Source organism: Biomphalaria glabrata, chromosome 8, assembly GCF_947242115.1.
Source record: "Biomphalaria glabrata chromosome 8, xgBioGlab47.1, whole genome shotgun sequence".
Classification (NCBI taxonomy): Eukaryota; Metazoa; Mollusca; class Gastropoda; family Planorbidae; genus Biomphalaria; species Biomphalaria glabrata.
Window position 1 is genome coordinate 21,563,071 of NC_074718.1, and position 18,195 is coordinate 21,581,265.

The 18,195-nt window shown below is 32.9% G+C and overlaps 1 protein-coding gene and 1 non-coding gene across 8 annotated transcripts in view; one reads left to right on the forward strand and one right to left on the reverse strand.

The window, feature by feature from the left end:
• The window catches only part of LOC106063239 (PDZ domain-containing protein 8-like), a 66,425-nt gene extending 52,762 nt beyond the window's left edge, over positions 1–13,663 (forward strand). For all 7 annotated transcript variants that reach the window (XM_056039596.1, XM_056039599.1, XM_056039595.1 and 4 more), the window contains 2 exons: positions 6,037–6,237; positions 11,565–13,663. In XM_056039596.1, coding sequence (XP_055895571.1) covers positions 6,037–6,237; positions 11,565–12,656 — 1,293 coding nt within the window. In that variant the 3' untranslated portion in view covers positions 12,657–13,663. The remainder of the gene's footprint in view (positions 1–6,036; positions 6,238–11,564) is intronic.
• On the reverse strand, positions 3,082–3,189 carry LOC129927934 (U6 spliceosomal RNA). The gene has a single exon (XR_008779589.1). It is a non-coding gene; the product is annotated as a U6 spliceosomal RNA (small nuclear RNA).
• Positions 13,664–18,195: the final 4,532 nt, after the last annotated feature.

Here is an 18,195-nt window from a genome sequence, read left to right on the forward strand (position 1 = left end):
ATATGTTATATATTGTAATAACTGAAGGAAGCAACACAACAAAGCAACAATATTTATTTTATTATAAGGACAACACACATACATAAAATAACATCTGACTTAACCATTTGGCAACTAGAGTCGCCGGGAGTCGCCTCTACCGGTAGACAACTAGAGTCGCCGATTTTAGGTTGTTTCGTTACCGGCGCTATTTCGAGTTTTTAATAATTGATTTTATACCTTTTCTAACTCTGACATTAGAGAGCGATAACAGTGCTATTTTTACATGCTTATTTGATGATACTAGCTTAAACGATCGACTTTTTGTGAATTTTTGAAAATTGTCTTTTTTTTTTGCCATCGGGCGAAAATGGAAGATATTTTGAGTATGTTTAGAGACTATACTGGATACGATTACGAAGGTAATACACAAGTTTTAGATCTAGAACCTGAAAATAATGATGGGGAAAGTGATATTGACATTTCATTGGAGCCATTTGGGTCCGATTCTAGTGATATTGAAGATGAAACTAGCCTAGATCTAGTAGATCTAAACAATGACAGTGGAGATTGGAGTGCTACTACTACTGATGTTGTGGTAGAGAATTTTACTGAAATATGTGGACCTACACATGATCTACCATATGATGCTACTCCTTTTGATTATTTTAGCCTTCTAATACCTGAAAACTTTTATGAGCATATAGCTGTGCAAACTAACTTATATGCCAATTATCGTCAACAAAAAGAAGGCAAAGTCGACAGAGCATGGCAGCCTACAACTGCTTCAGAAATCAAGCTGCTGTTTCATATATACATTACTATGGGTATTCATGTTTTACCTGAATACAAAATGTACTGGGCATCAGATGAACGCCTGAGAGTTGATGGGGTGGCTGGTTCTATGGGAAAGACAAGATTTGAAAAACTATCCCAGTATTTTCACCTCAACGATGCGACAACATTTGTACCTCGAGGTCACCCTGGCCATGATCCCCTACACAAAGTCAGACCTTTTTTAGACCTAATTAGGACTAATATTGCTACAAGATTTGCTGCTGGCAAAAATATTAGCCTAGATGAGGCAATGATACCTTTCAATGGGAGACTCATGTGGAAGCAGTACATCAAAGGAAAACCTAACCCTTGGGGCATCAAGGTCTGGTGCGCAACAGATGCATCTACGGGGTATCTGTTGAATTTCAGTATTTATACTGGTAAAGTTGAGGATCCTATGCCTCATGGAACTGGACATTATATAGTTACTCAATTAGGTGAAAGGTTTTTAGGAAAGAGACATCATTTCTTCTTTGACAATTATTTTAGCTCAGTTCAGTTAGCAGAGGACCTTTTGCGTCAGCAAACCTATTGCTGTTCAACAATAAGACCTAACAGAAAAGGTTGGCCTCTTGATCTCAAACCCAAGGCATTAAAAAAATTTAAAAAGGGTGACGTCATGGTTAGGCAGAAAGGGAATCTTGTTGCTACAGCCTGGAAGGATAAACGTTGTGTCACTCTTTTGAGTACCAACACCACTTCAGGTACCGCTGAAATTACTCGCCGAGGACCAGGTGGCAACTTTCAAGTGAAAGTCCCATCTGCTGTTAATACCTACAACAAATCAATGGGAGGTGTTGACAGATTTGATCAGCTCTCATCCTACTATCCAGTAGGAAGGAAATCTGTCAAATGGTGGAGATACATTTTTCGATTTCTCCTCCAGACTGCTGTCATCAACAGCTGGATCATTTATGCTACCTCTCACAGGCCCAGACCCAAAAGCCTATCACTAGGACATCTAGAGTTTCGGCTTGAGATAAGCACAGCCCTTCTAAAGGGAAACATTGTTCGTAAAAGGAAGCAAAGTGATCTCCAACCATCAACTCAAGGAGTTGGCATGAGTGATCTTCTTGAGCATAGGCTCATTCGAATGGTGGGAAACAAACGTGCCTGCCATTGGTGTATGAAGAACAAACAATTTGGAAAAAGAAACAGAGCACATGAAACTGTTTATGGATGTAATCTCTGTCAAATAAGACTCTGTAAAGGAGAATGTTTCTCTAAATTTCATAACTCACTGACACTTCCAAGTCATGTTTAACGTCAAGTGCTCCATAAACATTTTTTTTTTGTTGTACTTTTGTCTTATATTGGCATTGTTTTTGGTTTATATTAAACTTTATCCATTTGTCTTTAATCTTTTCAAAATTTGACTTAATTTGCTTCATTAGTTTTTTTTCTGTGAATTTTTAAAAAACATATGTTGTCAAAAATACGGAGTTATGCCCCTTTTGTTAGGGATGGGACAGTTATTGGTAGGCAACTGCATAGTGATGAAAGGGTTAAACACACATCTTCATGAGCTCTCCACTTGGGCTGTACTTGTTCTCTTCCTTCTAATGTCAACATCCTTCTTAGTCTAATCTCTAATGGTGTGCACCTTCTGTACTATCTTGGATTGCAGTGTGCATTGCAAGGTTATAACATTGCCCCCTTCTTAGCACTTTTCGTCCCAAAAAAGAAATGGTGTAGTGGAGGTTTGACAGTTCAGGTGGAGGTTGATTGGTGGGAGCCACAGACAGCAGGGAGCTTGTTCCACATGAAGTAATCTGCACTGTTCCCTGCGGCTATCACTTTCTCTTCTTCCAGTTGGCCAGTCTGTTCTTGAGACAACATGATTGTTTGACACATAGAGAGATAGTGTCAGCCCTGTTTTCGTCAACACAGCCATTGACATGCTGTCTCAACAGACCCTCCCGACAGATGCCTATCAAAGAAGCTGCAGGTTCACATGCAGCCATGTTGCAAATGAAGTCCAATGCGCCGCTTCATCCTCAGCTAACAGTCTCAGGTCCAGGAGATAGGTCTCTTCTAGTTCAATTTCAAGATGTATTTCTTTTGACAGCCCAGATTTAGTTCCCCTTTCAGACCTTGTAGTCTATAGGGCAGATGATGTAAAGGTCATCTGTTTCTGTGGCTTACAAGGGTGTCATGTGGCTAGCACAATGATCAACCGCCTTTACTTTTTCCCAGTCACCAGGATTCGAACCCGGAACCTTAGTTCAGAAGCCAAGCGCTTTACTGCTCAGCCACCATGCCTCCAAAAATATGGAATGCTTCATGAGTTTGCGTATCATCCTTGCACTGGTGCCATGCTAATCTTCTCTGTATTGTTCCAATTTCATTACTGGTCACCTCATCCCTGGTCTCTTCACAGTCATTTCATCCCCTGGTCTTTTTAAATTCTGATCCAACAAATAAGTTTTGAAAGTATGATATTAACAATATTTCATATATTTATTTTTATTTACATGACAAAAAGTGTGACACATTAAATAAAAATAGAATTTAATGTTATTAAAAATATAAAAAATGTAACATCTATAGACATAGAGTTAATGTAAAATTAATTCTACGTGTTAATCTAAATCAATATTATAGACAGTTGGTAGGTATAGAAAACAATCCATTGATTCATATTGCTGTAGATTGTTTGTAATTTCTTTTATAACGATACTCATTACATGTAAGTCATACTGTGTTGATTTTTTTTTCCAGATTATAGTACATGTGTCTGGCTATATTCCTACCAATTTTCAGATCGATCCATCGTCAACATCATACAAACTTAAAAAAAACAAAATAACACTGACCTCAATGGACATTTCAGTTTTTAATTTTTTTATAGAAGATATTGTTTGTCACCAATAAGTGAAATTATAATCTTGTAGCAGATATTATTAAATATAGATCTAGATGCTTTTTAAAGATATTTTACCCTGCAATTTTTTAAAAAATGCATTTGAAAAAAAATTGTTTCAGGCGATTTTGATCCCAATTTTAAAAGTATTTTGTTATTTTCTGCCATCGCAGTGCCGCCATTTTGTCCATACCTCTCTGACATTTTTTGTAGCTCTAGACCCGATAACTTGTTTATTTCATCAATATTTACATTATAAACAATAGTGAAGTTCATAAATATAAATGAAATCAGATTTGTGAGCTAGAAATGTACTACTAATACTAGATCTAACAAATTTCTTATTTAATAAGTAGATTTATCATCTACGAAACTCATTCCAACTTTTTAACATTTGAACGGGAAGGGGGGGGGGGGTCTCGTCGGCTGAGCGAGCAACAAGCTCTCATCTCACTTGCTCCATGTCAACAATGTTAGGTCAAAACGACACACAAAAAAATCATAACTTTCTAACTGTTAAACATACAGTCATAATTTATAAACCATTGGAAAGTTCTTTTAATGATGTACTAACGAAAAATTGTTTTTCAAAGATAAATTTGTTACTTCACATCCCTATTTTATGCTTTTTTTTTTACTTTAAATTTAGTTCAGATGTTTGTTAGGGAGACAAATAAATATGCTGCCAACTTAAAAAAGAAGATCCCTGGGTCATAAATGGGTGGCTGGGCTGTGACTGTGGCTGAAATGAAGGCATTTATTTCCATGATTCTCAATATGGGCCTGATAAGAAAGCCAACCATCAAATCCTACTGGAGTATATCTAGCTCTCAAATAACACCCTGGTTTCACCAGGTCATGAGGTGGGATAGGTTTGAGCTCATCCTGAAATTTTTTCATATGGTGGACAGTACACACTTGCCTAGACCAGGACAGGATGGCTACGACCCTTGTGCACGGTTTGATCCTCTCGTTGAACATGCAAACCAAGTTTCAAGGCATTACTACAAACCACATGGAGAGATATGTATTGATGAAAGCCTGATAGGTACTAAAGGCACGACTCAGTTGATTCAGTATCTCCCTAATAAACATCACCATAAATGGGGAATAAAACTTTATATGCTTTGTGATTCAGTGACAGCCTATCTCCTTGGATTTTTTGTCTATAATGGAAAGTGAAATACCATCAATGACCAGGCAGACAATGAAAGAGGACTAGCCCTCAAAGTTGTCATAAGATTGCTGATAGTTGGCTAATATTTGAGGAGGGGATACAAGTTATCTTATCCCTAGATTGGCTGACCAATGTACCCATTTAACAGGAACTGTTCGGCGCAACAGAAAGAGACTCCCTCAAGGTCTAAAATGAAACCTGGTGAGATCATAACATACAGGCAAGGGGAGACACTGGCAACAGCATTTACAGAAAAAAAATCCCAGAAAAACTCTGTACTGCTCTTGTCTACAAGACTTAAAGCTGAAACAAGGGATGTTCCTGTTCGGAGAAGAGGTTTACCTCAAGGATGAGATGCACCACAGACAATAAAAAAAACCAGTGACAGTTTTAGATTATAATAAGCACATGGGTGGAGTGGATCAGACTGACATGATGCTTTATTTTTATCTAGATGAGAGAAGGACCATCAAGTACTGGAAGAAAGTAACTTTCAACATTCTGTCCCATAAGCTGCTCAACACCTACATTTTGTACAAGGAGCATGCAACCGGCAAAGTTATTAACAGATATGATTTTAATACTTCTGTCATTGAAGACCTTGTGCAAGAACACATAAGCAAGAAAAATGGCCCTGAAGCTGCCACAGGAGCTGGAATATGACCCATTCCCAACAATGGTGAAAAAGACTGCTCAATCTGTAGTAACAGAAAAATACCTGGGGGGAGGAAAATAAGTAGAACTATGTGCCAGAAGTGTCTGAAGGGTCTTCATGGGCCTTGTTTCCCCAAACACAAGTGTTAGGACTTATTCAAGCCTAAAACCTCTAAAACAAAATTCATAATTTTTGTTATTCTTTTCTGATTTAAAAAAAAAATTGTCACATAAATTATGCTAATTAGATGAGCTAATTTAAATAAATGTAAATACTTTAGTTGGACTTTTTCAGATTGTATTAGTTCATTCATTTCTGTTCAATAATATATTTAGTTTTATGTATGTAAAGTAATTAGTTTAATTGTTATGAATTTTTTTGTAAGAGAAGTGCTTAGTCTGGAAATAGTGCTCCGTCTTTTTGGCACAAGACATGCTTAAAGCCTCCGTCTTAAAAGGGTTAATTAACATTTTTCTTCTCACATTCATTTTGTACAACTTAAATTCTTTTTACTCCTACCCTTAGCCCATCCCTCCCACCAGCAGATTCAAGTCATTACAAGATCAAACTGAGAGAATGAAGGACAGTGTAATGAAACATTTGAAGAGAAGCACTAAGGCTTCCAATTCTCTTAATGATAAGGCTATAATGCTTGCCAAGGAAGCAGGGATTAAACTGTTTGCAGATATGGATGTTTTACTTCGCCGAGATAAACTTAATGAATTGGTAAATACTATTTGTTTGGTCTAGATTTATACTGATTGTAAAGTATCATTGTACAAATACTCTTTCTCTTGAGTTTATTTCTTATCAACTTTAAAACAAATTTTTTTGATATTCTCACAGGAACTTTTATTCTTAAGGCCTATAAGATTTTATGTCATTTTTTTTCTGAATTCTTAACAAGATTAATTTTTAAAAGTAATATTCTGTTTTATTATATTTTTTTTTACTTTCTTTTTCACTGAAAGTTACAGACTATTTTCTTATGCAGTTTTAATTTGAAGAGAACAAGCCATGTTGATTTATTGTTTTGTTTTGCAAGCCAGTCATTCACCAGTATTTTTTGGTTTTCCAGCATAAACTAATTCAGGAATGTACCTAGTTATTGCCAAATTTATTTGATGTAGTTGTTTAAAATTTAGTACCTGCAGACAGAGCTTTGCTCAGTCAAGTAATTTATTTGTTAAGCATAAGAGATATTTTCCTGGACTCCTCTCCTAAACACTTTTGTAGTGATGAAAATGAGCCATTGGAGTTGCTTATATGTTGTATTAGTTCTAAATATGTTTGCACATGTGATTTGAATAGAACGTTCCTCAACTGCCACTCCAGTCCAGTTAATCATTTCTAATGTTGAGTCATTTTAAATTGTAGTTTTTACTTCTGCACCAAATGTAATAAAGTTGAATGTTTCACTGTTCCTTAATTGAATTAAAGACTTTGCCATAGAATTCTAAAGAATTTTGTTCCTTTAATCCATTTTCGGACATATACAAGAAAAAAGTTAAACATTTATAAATGAAATCATCTTATATCTATTTCAATGTAAAACTCAGGAATAACTTATGTTCAACCTCTGGTTATACTTACAATTATCCATATTTATTCATTAACTCTTAAATCTCAATCTCAACTTAAAAAAAAAAAATGAATTTAGAAAATTTAATGGCTAATTGTTAATAAAGATACAGTATAATGTCACCTCCCTATTTAAAAAAGGAGAAAAATCTGACCCTGGAAACTTCAGACCAGTATCACTTATCAGCATCACATGTAAAATCCTAGAACAACATCATAAGCCACTAAGACAAACATAATATCCTTACTCCATACCAACATGGCTTTAGGAAATATAGATGATGTGAAACACAACTAATAGGACTAATTAGACGCATCATGGCACTGTGTACTGTGTGGGTTACCTCAGTTTGCATCAGGACTGTTTGATTCCTTTGATGCGGGCAGTTCTAACCCATACAACATCCTAAACACCATCCCAAACCAAACTCACCAACCACTAGCCAGATCCACTCCTGTTAAGCCTAAATCTACTAAAATTAATATAACAGCCTCACTAAACAAACCTACTAAAGAAGCAATACCGAAATACCTAAAAACTTTAGTAATAAATTTTTAAAGCATTAGGAACAAAACAGAAGACTTAGAAATTTTATTAGAATGTGAGAAACCAGACATAATTGCAGGAACAGAAACTTGGCTACACCAAGAAATTTATAATGCAGAAATTTTCAATAGAAATTATGAAATTTTTAGAAAAGATAGGGCTGATAATCATGGAGGAGTTCTTTTAGCAATAAAAAACACTCTTATAGCAGAAGAAATTACCTTACCTAACTCAAAAAATATAGAATCAACATTTTGTAAAATTAATACCACCTCAACATCCCTAATAATAGGCAGTATTTACAGACCACTAAATTCTAGTTTAGAATACATGCAGGAACTATGTAATCAGTTTACTACACTTAAAGAGACAAATAAAAATGCAGTTTTTTGGATTATGGGTGATTTCAACCTACCTGATATAAATTGGAAAACACTAACCATAGATAAACACCAAAACCTTAAGGACATAAATGAGCTTTTCATAGAAACTTTACACAACCTAAGCTTAGATCAAATCATTAAAAAGCCAAATAGATTAAACAACACTTTAGATCTCTTCTTAACCAACAGACCTGGATTAGTAGTTGATTATGATATTATCCCTGGTCTATCAGACCATGAGATCATAAAAATACACAGTCAGATAAAAGCAGTAGCCAATACAAAACCCAAAAGAAAAATCTTACTCTGGAATAAATGTAACCTAACACAACTACACCAAGCTGCATTAAACTTTCAACAAACATTCTTATTAGAAAAAGACATTAATCAACCAGTCGATGACCTCTGGAATTTCATTAAAAACCATCTTAAAAGCATTATAGAAAATCATATACCAACTAAATACACATCAAACAAAATAAATAAATGCTGGTTTAATAATAGACTAAAGAAGCTTTGTAAACAGAAGGAAAACCTATATAGAAAACTTAAAGAAACTAAGGCAGAAAGAGTTTACAAAAAGTATATAAAAATTAAACACTTAACCCAAAAAGTAAGCAGACAGCTGCAGAGTGAATACATAAACAATGTAATATCTAAAGATAACAACAAAAACCTATGGTCATACATTAAGTCTAAGAAAATGGAAACAACAGGCATATCGCCATTAAAAGATGAACATAACATAATACATAATGATAATGAAACTAAAGCAAACATCCTAAACAAATACTTTGCATCAGCATTCTCAGCCCCAGGAGACAAAGACATATTACTTAATTTGAACCAAGTAGACAACATAGAAGATATAGTAGTACAAGAAAATGGAATCCAAAAACTATTAGCCAACACCAAACCAAATAAAGCGCCTGGACCTGATGGTATTCCAGTTAGATTACTCAAAGAACTAAGCAATGAGCTAGCCCCAGTGTTCAAAATACTCTTTCAGGCATCGCTTAACCAGGGCAGAGTACCAAAGGACTGGAAAGAAGCTAATGTCACCCCCCTATTTAAAAAAGGAGAAAAATCTGACCCAGGAAACAACAGACCAGTATCACTTACCAGCATCACATGTAAAATCCTAGAACACATAATATGTAGCAACATCATAAACCACTTAGACAAACATAATGTCCTCACCCCATACCAACATGGCTTTAGGAAATATAGATCATGTGAAACACAACTAATAGGACTAATTGATGACTTTTCAAAAGGTTTAGATAATACTGAGCAAATAGATGCTATCTTATTAGATTTTTCCAAGGCTTTTGATAAAGTTCACCACCATAGTTTGCTTAAAAAATTAAAATATTTCGGCATTAATGGTCCATTGCATCAGTGGATTAAAGATTTTCTGATAGGGAGAGAACAAACTGTAATAATAAATGGCTCTAAATCAACACCGATAACAGTAAACTCAGGTGTACCTCAAGGAACTGTCTTAGGTCCACTACTATTCTTAATTTACAGATTATTTGCAGACAATTGCATAATATATAGAACAATAAAAACAACACAAGACATAGATATTTTACAAAGAGAATTAGATGAATTACAGAAATGGGAATCAAATTGGAGCATGTCTTTCCACTCTGAAAAATATCAGTTATCAAGAGTAACAAAAAAACTAAAACAAATTAATTCCACTTATCTTATTCATTGCAAACCAGTAACACAGACTAAAAACGCAAAATACCTAGGTGTTATAATAAATGAGAAACTGTCACGGAATCCCCATATTGATGAAACTATAGAAAAATCAATCAAAACATTAGGGTTTATTAGAAGAAATTTCTATAAATCAAATAAGAACATAAAACTAAAATGTTATTTAACCTTGGTTAGGCCAATAATAGAATATGCATCCTCTGTTTGGGACCCCTCAACTCAAGAAAACATTAAGAAACTGGAACAGACACAAAATAGAGCAGTGAGATTCATAACAAACGGATATTCACATTTGACTAGAGTAACACCTTAGTAAAATCACTAAATTTAAAAAGCCTTCAGGATAGAAGACTTAAAAGTAAAGTAGCAGTTATGCATAAAACACTGAACCATAATCTTCAAATACAAAAACAAAATTTAATAAAATACTCAGAAAGACACAAAGATAAATGCACATTCCTCATTCCATATGCTAGGACAAATTTGTACAAAAGCTCCTTCTTCCCTGAGCTAGCCAGGAAAACCAGTGACTTGGCGAAGTTTAGGTCATTGGTTAATATGCATGACTAAATGCATGACGCGTAGGACGTAATCATCTTCTTTTTTGAAGTAAGGTCTGTATCATATAAGATAAGATTTATATATATATATATAATGTGGGAAGCATGGTCGAGGCTAAGTGCGCTTGAACTTGGCTTGTTTTGGTTACCTAGAAGGGGGCTGGAGGTTCGACACCTGTCTCGGGCAGAGTTGCATTTACTGAGCGCCTAAAGGCAGCATGGAAAACCAATTCCTAGATACCCCCTCCCTCCCACTGGTCCACAAATGAGATTGAACCAAAGCACTCTGAGCATGCTATAAGCATGAAAGTAGCGCTATATAAAAGCTATAATAATAATATATATGAAATATATATATATGAAAATCTACAGAAAAATAGACAAAATAGGTCATTTTGGGGTGTCATTCAGTATAGAAAATGCCAATTCTATGTGCGATATAAAAAGGTATTGTCAGCTTTCATTTTATAAAAATGTAATAATAGGGCAAATTTTAACCAAAACCGGAAGTTCTATTACTTTATTTACTATTACAGTCACTGGTTTATAAGTATAGATCTAAATCAATCTTGATCTCTTTAAAATATCAAAAGGGATATTTTTTAAAATTTGAATGTGATTTTGTAAGTAGTAAAGAATGAATAAAATGCAAATAAAAATTTATTTTCTAATACAAAATCTTAATTTTCACTTATTATCCTTATCCCTACACAGACTGGGCCCTGCGCAATCCGCTTTGCATAGGGCCCCACAATTGTTAATTGGCGCTGTGGTTGACGGGTAAAGCGCTTGGCTTCCAAACCAGGGACCAGGTTCGAATCCTGGTAAAGACTGGGATTTTTAATTTTGGGATCTTCGGGTGCCTCTGACGTTAGTTGGGGAAAGTGAATGCAGTTGGACATTGTGCTGGCCACATGACACCCTCGTTAACTGTAGGCCACAAAAACAGATGACCTTTACATCATCTGCCCTATAGACCACAAGGTCTGAAAGGGGAACTTATATATATATATATATATATATATATATATATATATATATATATATATATATATATATATATATATATATATATATATATATATATATATATATATATATATATATATATATTTATATATTTATATATATATATATATTTATATATTTATATATATATATATATTTATATATATATATATATATTATTTATAATTAGTGTGCCATCATTTGTATTCCAATTAATTGTACAAATTGTTGTACTCACCTCAGATAACCAATCTTGATGGACAAATGAAACTTGAGATGCAGACTAAAGATTTACTGGAGAAAGAATTGATACTTATAGAAGCTGCTGAGAAAAAAAGTTCCAGCCCAAAAATCCAATCAGAAATTAAATCGTTACAGCACAAGGTAGTCAAATCAAGTGAGAAGCTTGATGGCATGAGTCTTCTGATGCTACAGTACTGCTCAGCTCTACAACTCTGTCTCAATACCCTAGAAAAGGAAGAAAATGAAAGCATGCAGATTGCATCTGCAAGTAAAAATATAGAATCTTTAGGATCTTCAAAAGCACCAGTTAGTCCAAAGATAGCCAGTAAAAGTACAAGATCAGCAGTCACTGGTTTTGTGAAACGTGCAGGCACTACAATGAAAGAAAAGGTTACATCTATAAAGAGAGATTTTGGTAGAAAAGGAAAATCAGACAAGGACTCTCCTTCTCAAAGCTCTAACAACAATACAGGTTTACTCACTGTATCAGAGAATGTTGACTTAGTCTTAGTAGTCAGTGGCTCAGATAAAATTGATTTAATCCCAGCATCTGAAATCTTAGAAAAGGCTCAGGCCTCTGTAACATCACATGTGAACATCATAGATGATGTAGAAATGATTGAAGTGTATACTGACATCAACAAGAAAGATGCAGAAAAGGTTGACACACAAGACACAGCTGATTCAAACATGAAAATCTCAGAAACTCAAGATAAATTGAAAGTTAAGAAGTGTGTGAAGACCAAAAATTATTTGAACCGATCTAATTCAGATTCTGAGTTAGAAGTTAACAAAACACTTAGCTACAGTCCTGAAGAGAGCCTGCTTTACCGTGGCAACTCCTTACCCAAAATGTGTGTAAATGACGACTCAGATTCAGACTCTGACTTTTTAGTGATTGACTCAACTGATGATGATGCTGAAGTTTCTGACAGTTCAGACAATGAAGATGTATCTATACCTAGTAACCATTTGAAACATAGCTACGGTCTTGCAATAAAGAAAAAATATGGTGCTTTTAAAGAATATAGTAATGATGATTCTGAAACACAGCATCATAGCACTAATCAACCATCAACTTTTTTGATTTAATCTTAAACTTATTTCTTTTATTGTATTTGAAAAAAACATTTCAGGTGAATTAACTTAGATTAATTGTTCAAAAAATTCATTTCAAAACATTTATTTTCTGGCTTTATCTTTTTGCTGCTGTAGTACATTTCCTTTTACATTCTTTCATCTACTAGGACTAAGGCTTTGGAAGTTGTAGATCTTTAGAGTACTCATCAGTTACAAATGTGTTTTTTAATTGCATAGAATGTATTTTAATAGGTATATAACTATAACTTTTAATTGGAATGTATTGTAATAGTTATACCACAAACAATGTGTTTTAATCATTTACAACTATAACTTTTATTGCAGGGAATGTGTTTTCTACATACAACTAAACATCTTACTCACTTTTTAATAAGAAGTATACATGAACATGTTGAGTTCATTAAATATAGTAAAGGTCATATCATAAGTGAAACAAGGTGTAGGCCACAATTTCTAACAACTATCTACTACTATAGAGGACAAAATTCATAGTTTAAATGTGATTTTGATATACAGACCCAAGTGATGCATCCACATTTTGACAAGAAACAAAACATTTCTTTGAACTGCATCTGTCTGAATGTATGAGAGACTAGGTCCTATACTTGTTGACTAGAATATATTTGTTTGTACAGGAATTGACCTCATTCCATTCTTTTACTCTAGATGACCAATATTATTTTCCAGAAGTTTTTGTCTTATACATTTTTTTTTACAATTTCTCTAATTAATTAACTTTACAGATAACTGGACATTTTTCTTTTACTAATGAAACAAACCATATCATGTAAAGAATCATGTCTAATAAACATGTCAGAAGATTCTTATATATTGTTCTATAAATACTTTATTAATATTTTTTTAAGTGTATATTTTTGTTGAAACCTTTTTGTTGAGTATTTTTTTTAACCACTGAGAAATACAACCAGAACTTGTACTGATTAGAACTCTAGGGCTTACATTTTACTCTCCTATTTTTATTAATAATGTTTTACTCAGTAAAGTTTTTCAGCCTTCCATCATCTATTTATATCATTGTGCCCAAAATTCTTCATATTAATATTTCAATCTTGAGAGCACTTGTATTAGTTGATCTAAAATATATTTAGGGATAAGTAAGGATAAAAAAAAAATTAAAATATACTTATTTCTGCATACTTTGATGCATCATTTTTTGACAAAAAAGGTAAATGCCCAAACTGTGGTGGCATTAATCTTCTATCAGTAGCAGGGGATAGATCTTAACAAGAATTCTATTTAACCAACTGACAACTGTAAAGTAGTTGAAGTGCTTTCTGAAAGCCAGTGTGGTTTTAGAACTGGTAGATGTACATCACACATGATTTTTGTCATGCTCCAAATGTAAACAAAAAAAATGATCGATACAAAACTTGGACCTATATGCTGCCTTTGCCTATCTAATAAAAGCTTCTGATACAGAGTTATGATTTGTGGAAGATTTTGACCATTTTCCAAAAACATCAAATTTAAGCTAAATATTAACTTCCTGGTCACCTCTCTTTAGAGTATGGCACAAAGCATAGATGTTTATGTACTCCAAACTATTTTCTTTTCTTTAGAGTAATCCTCAGTTTATATGAAGCAAAGTTTGCATGATGGCATCTTTATCAGGTTCCACTGAAATGGTAATGCATGAAACCTATGACACCTATTAAAACTATTAAAACCAAAGTGATGAGGATGACAGATGAATGTGACCTACTTGTTCACACGAGCTCCAACCTGCTAGCAACAAACTCATGTTGCAGAAATCTTCCAATGGAACCTGTTGGTGTACAATGAAGCATCAGTTTTGTAAGTAGATAACACCATCAGTGCTTTTGGCCACCTTCAAATGAGAGTATGATGGAACGGATCACTCTGCCAACGAAAATGTGTCTTCTAAGCAGTGGTTCTCACAACCTTTCTATAGAGCTCTAATACATGGGTGCTATACCTAGAGCAATTAAAGTGTTCTCCAATGTTTTCACCAAAGGTACCTGTGTTCAGTCAAGGACATACAATAGCAAGACCACATAACAAACAGTGATCTCCTGAAGAATATCAGTAGGTACTGTGTAGATGTACTGCAGGACATCATCCCTTGTTGGGGACAACTGCATGGGAGATGGTGATCTTTTTTGGCAAGCTTAAAGGAGGATGGCATTTGGGACAAAAGGAAAACTACTGCTGAAGAAAGGCAAAGACTGCAAAAAGAGAACTTAAATTATCCACCAGCAGATAATGGTAAGATGTGGCAAACTATGTAGGTCATGTTTATGTCTGCATTGCCTTGTGAACTACTTCACTCCTTAAGATTCCTACTCCAAGTCAAGCCTTAGTAGTAGTTGTGACAACTCAGGTCATTTTATAATTACTTTCAAATTGAAGTAAGCTATTTAGAATTGATTAATTTTTTAATTGAAGTATTCAAATAACCTTTATTTAATATGCTAACAATATCTTAACCTTTGTTTAGTTTTCTGATCATTTCAGAGAAAATGTAAAAATATTTTTATTAGTTGAGCTAACTTCAGTTTGTCAAACTGCTGTAATCATCTGGTTGACTAAACAGTTTTACGGTTTGATGATGTCTTTCTCTTGTTAACATTTTTTGTTACATTTTTTCTTGCCATTAATTTATTAATTAAAATATTAATTTATATTTCTGTTCAAATAATCTTTATTGAAACTTCCAATAGATATTTATAGTTAGAATGTTTATTTGAAAGACAGCAGTAAGCCATAGAAGTTTTTTTTTTGTATATGTAGCTGTTGCAAGAATACTTCTAGTATGTGTTGTACTTTAGTATTAACAAATCATTTGCATCTACTTATGCTGATGTATAACTCACCTATCAGGTTGTTAGTTAATGCTACTTCAATGTTTGTATTTTTCTATATAATATAATTAAAGGTTTTATTTACATTATGTTTCTTCTTCAAATTAATATTATGTATTTGTGCAATATAATCTTGTTGATTAGATTTTTTTTTTAAGTTGTAAGCAAAGGCATTGTAGAGTTTCCTATATAAACATTTTCACATATCATTTTTATTTTAATCATGTGTGCATGTCTATGTATTATGTTTTATATATATATATATATCTATACTATAAAGTAGAATGTAAGGCATATGTATGTATGTATGTATGTTACGAATAGAATTCAAAACCGTTTGACCGATCTTGATAAAACTTGGCAGAAATGTTCCTTGGGTACTAACTGGAACTGTAATATATATATATTTATGGTAGCCCTGAAACAAACTTAAAACCCTCAAAAAAAAAAAAAAAAAAGTTGCTCAACTCTATTAAAGCCTTAGTATTTTATAGATCTAGGCCATGTTTACTATAATATGTCTACATGATGAAACAAGACGGAGAGGTCACGCATGTGCAGAGATAAAAATTTCTAGATCTAAATTAGCCCTAATTCAAGAAAACATTATTTTTTACTTTTACACATGAACATACAAATTAGTGTCTATTCATTTAATTATTTAATGAAAATTAACCTTCAAATTTGAACACTACAAAACATTTTTTACATAAAATCGTTCGCTCTTATTGTAAATAGCTTTAAACGTCTTGACACACTTTTCCATAACTCGCTGCACCATTACATGCGCCGCGTAGTGATACAAATGAAATAAATGAACGTCAGAGGTCATAATGTCGCGCATTATAAAGGCATATTATTATACTTATAAACTACTTACATAATACAATTTACTTTCCAATGTGTTTTTTTTAAAGCATTTAAGCCTATAGCTACTGATTCAATTTAATTTTAAGTCTTTATTTTCAATTTTCTTATAGATTTACTTATGCGTATTTAGACTTCTTAACAACATAGCTACATATTAAAAAAAAATTTTTATTCATCATGTCGTCATAGCGTGCGTGTAGCTAGATAGGTCTACATAAGCCATTTACTAGGCTAAAAGTGTTTAGTTATTGACTAGACTGCTATGGCATTCAAGTTTTTTTAGATTCTAGATCTATATCTACATAAAATTTAGCTAACAATGTTATATTAACAGTTACATTCATGCGTTCGCTTTAATTATAAAATATATTTGACATCTTGATATTGTGCACTTCTAAATACATAAGCCAATGTTTTCATTCAATAATTGGATCTAGATATCTAGGTCGAATAATTATTTTTAGCTCCATTCCAAATATTTTTATATTCTTGAATTCATGCATTCGCTTTACTTATAACATTATTATTTTCTTTAATTGTTTTTAATGCACTATATCAGTATAACTATTTCAGTGATATGCAAATTAAGACCAGTGGGCCGTGGGTAATATATGGCTAGTATATATATATATATATATAAGAGCATTCACTGGTAAGTATAACTATAACCAAATAGTGCATTACTTAATGAATTGATTAAAACTAAACATCTTTAGCATTATTTTTATATAAGCTTTTTCTATAAATCATTTTCACAATGTAAATCATTGTAACCATTGTGCTATTAATATTCTTTCGTTATGTATTTGTCTTTCAGTTCTATTCATCTTTATTATTGTAAAATTATTTTGTGTCTTGTTTAATTTTTTTTTTATTATTATGATGTTGTTCTGGTAATATTTAACTTTACTTAGATTACATATTAAGATCTCTCTAGACACTAAAAAAGTTTGAAACAGTTTTATCATTGTTATTTCCCTCTATTTAAAAAATGCAACTACTGCTTCTTCTCTGTTTCAATTCAAAATGTTTGTCAATGCTTTAGATTGTAGCTATTTGTCCAGTTGCATGTACTCTAATCTTTAAGCGTTTGATTATTACATGGTCATTGCTTGGCTTCTTTCCTTTCTACATCTCCTTTGTGTATCCAAAAGTTTAAAATTTTATGAACCGGTATTGAAATTTATTTTGTGTGGCATATTCTTTGTTTTTCTATGTTTATTTAGTAGCCCATTCTTGAGATTATGTTTTTATCTTGCCATTATCCTGTGAGTTCATTAAATGTGTTTTGTGATTTTCAGCTTGAAAATGTTTTATAAATCATAAAACAAAAATTAAATGATATGTAAGAAACATTTACAGAATATCTCCCATAAATTATTACAGCATCAATATAACCAAATAGTGCATCTGATTATCACTTATTTGAATTGATTATAACTAAACATGTGATGTGACCTGTATGTCACAAAAAAACATTGATGTGTTCATCAGTATGTCACTACAAACATATCACTAGGAGTTATCAGTATTTCAGTACAATCATCATTAAGACACATTGGCATTTTACTAGCAACATTATAGGACACTTGGCTAGGAAATCTCAATGGTGTCATTTCTTCATCTACTTATGAAGAATGTATCATTTGAGACTTTACAAAACTGTCAACTTGTTGGATAGTAATGTAGACTGCTGGTATTATAAAAGTTACTTATAAAAGCTGGAAAATCATTAAACTGCACAAAAAAATTAAGACAAAGTTGGCATTAGTTTTACACATTTTAAAATAATCTATTTAGTAAAATGAGTTAGCTTA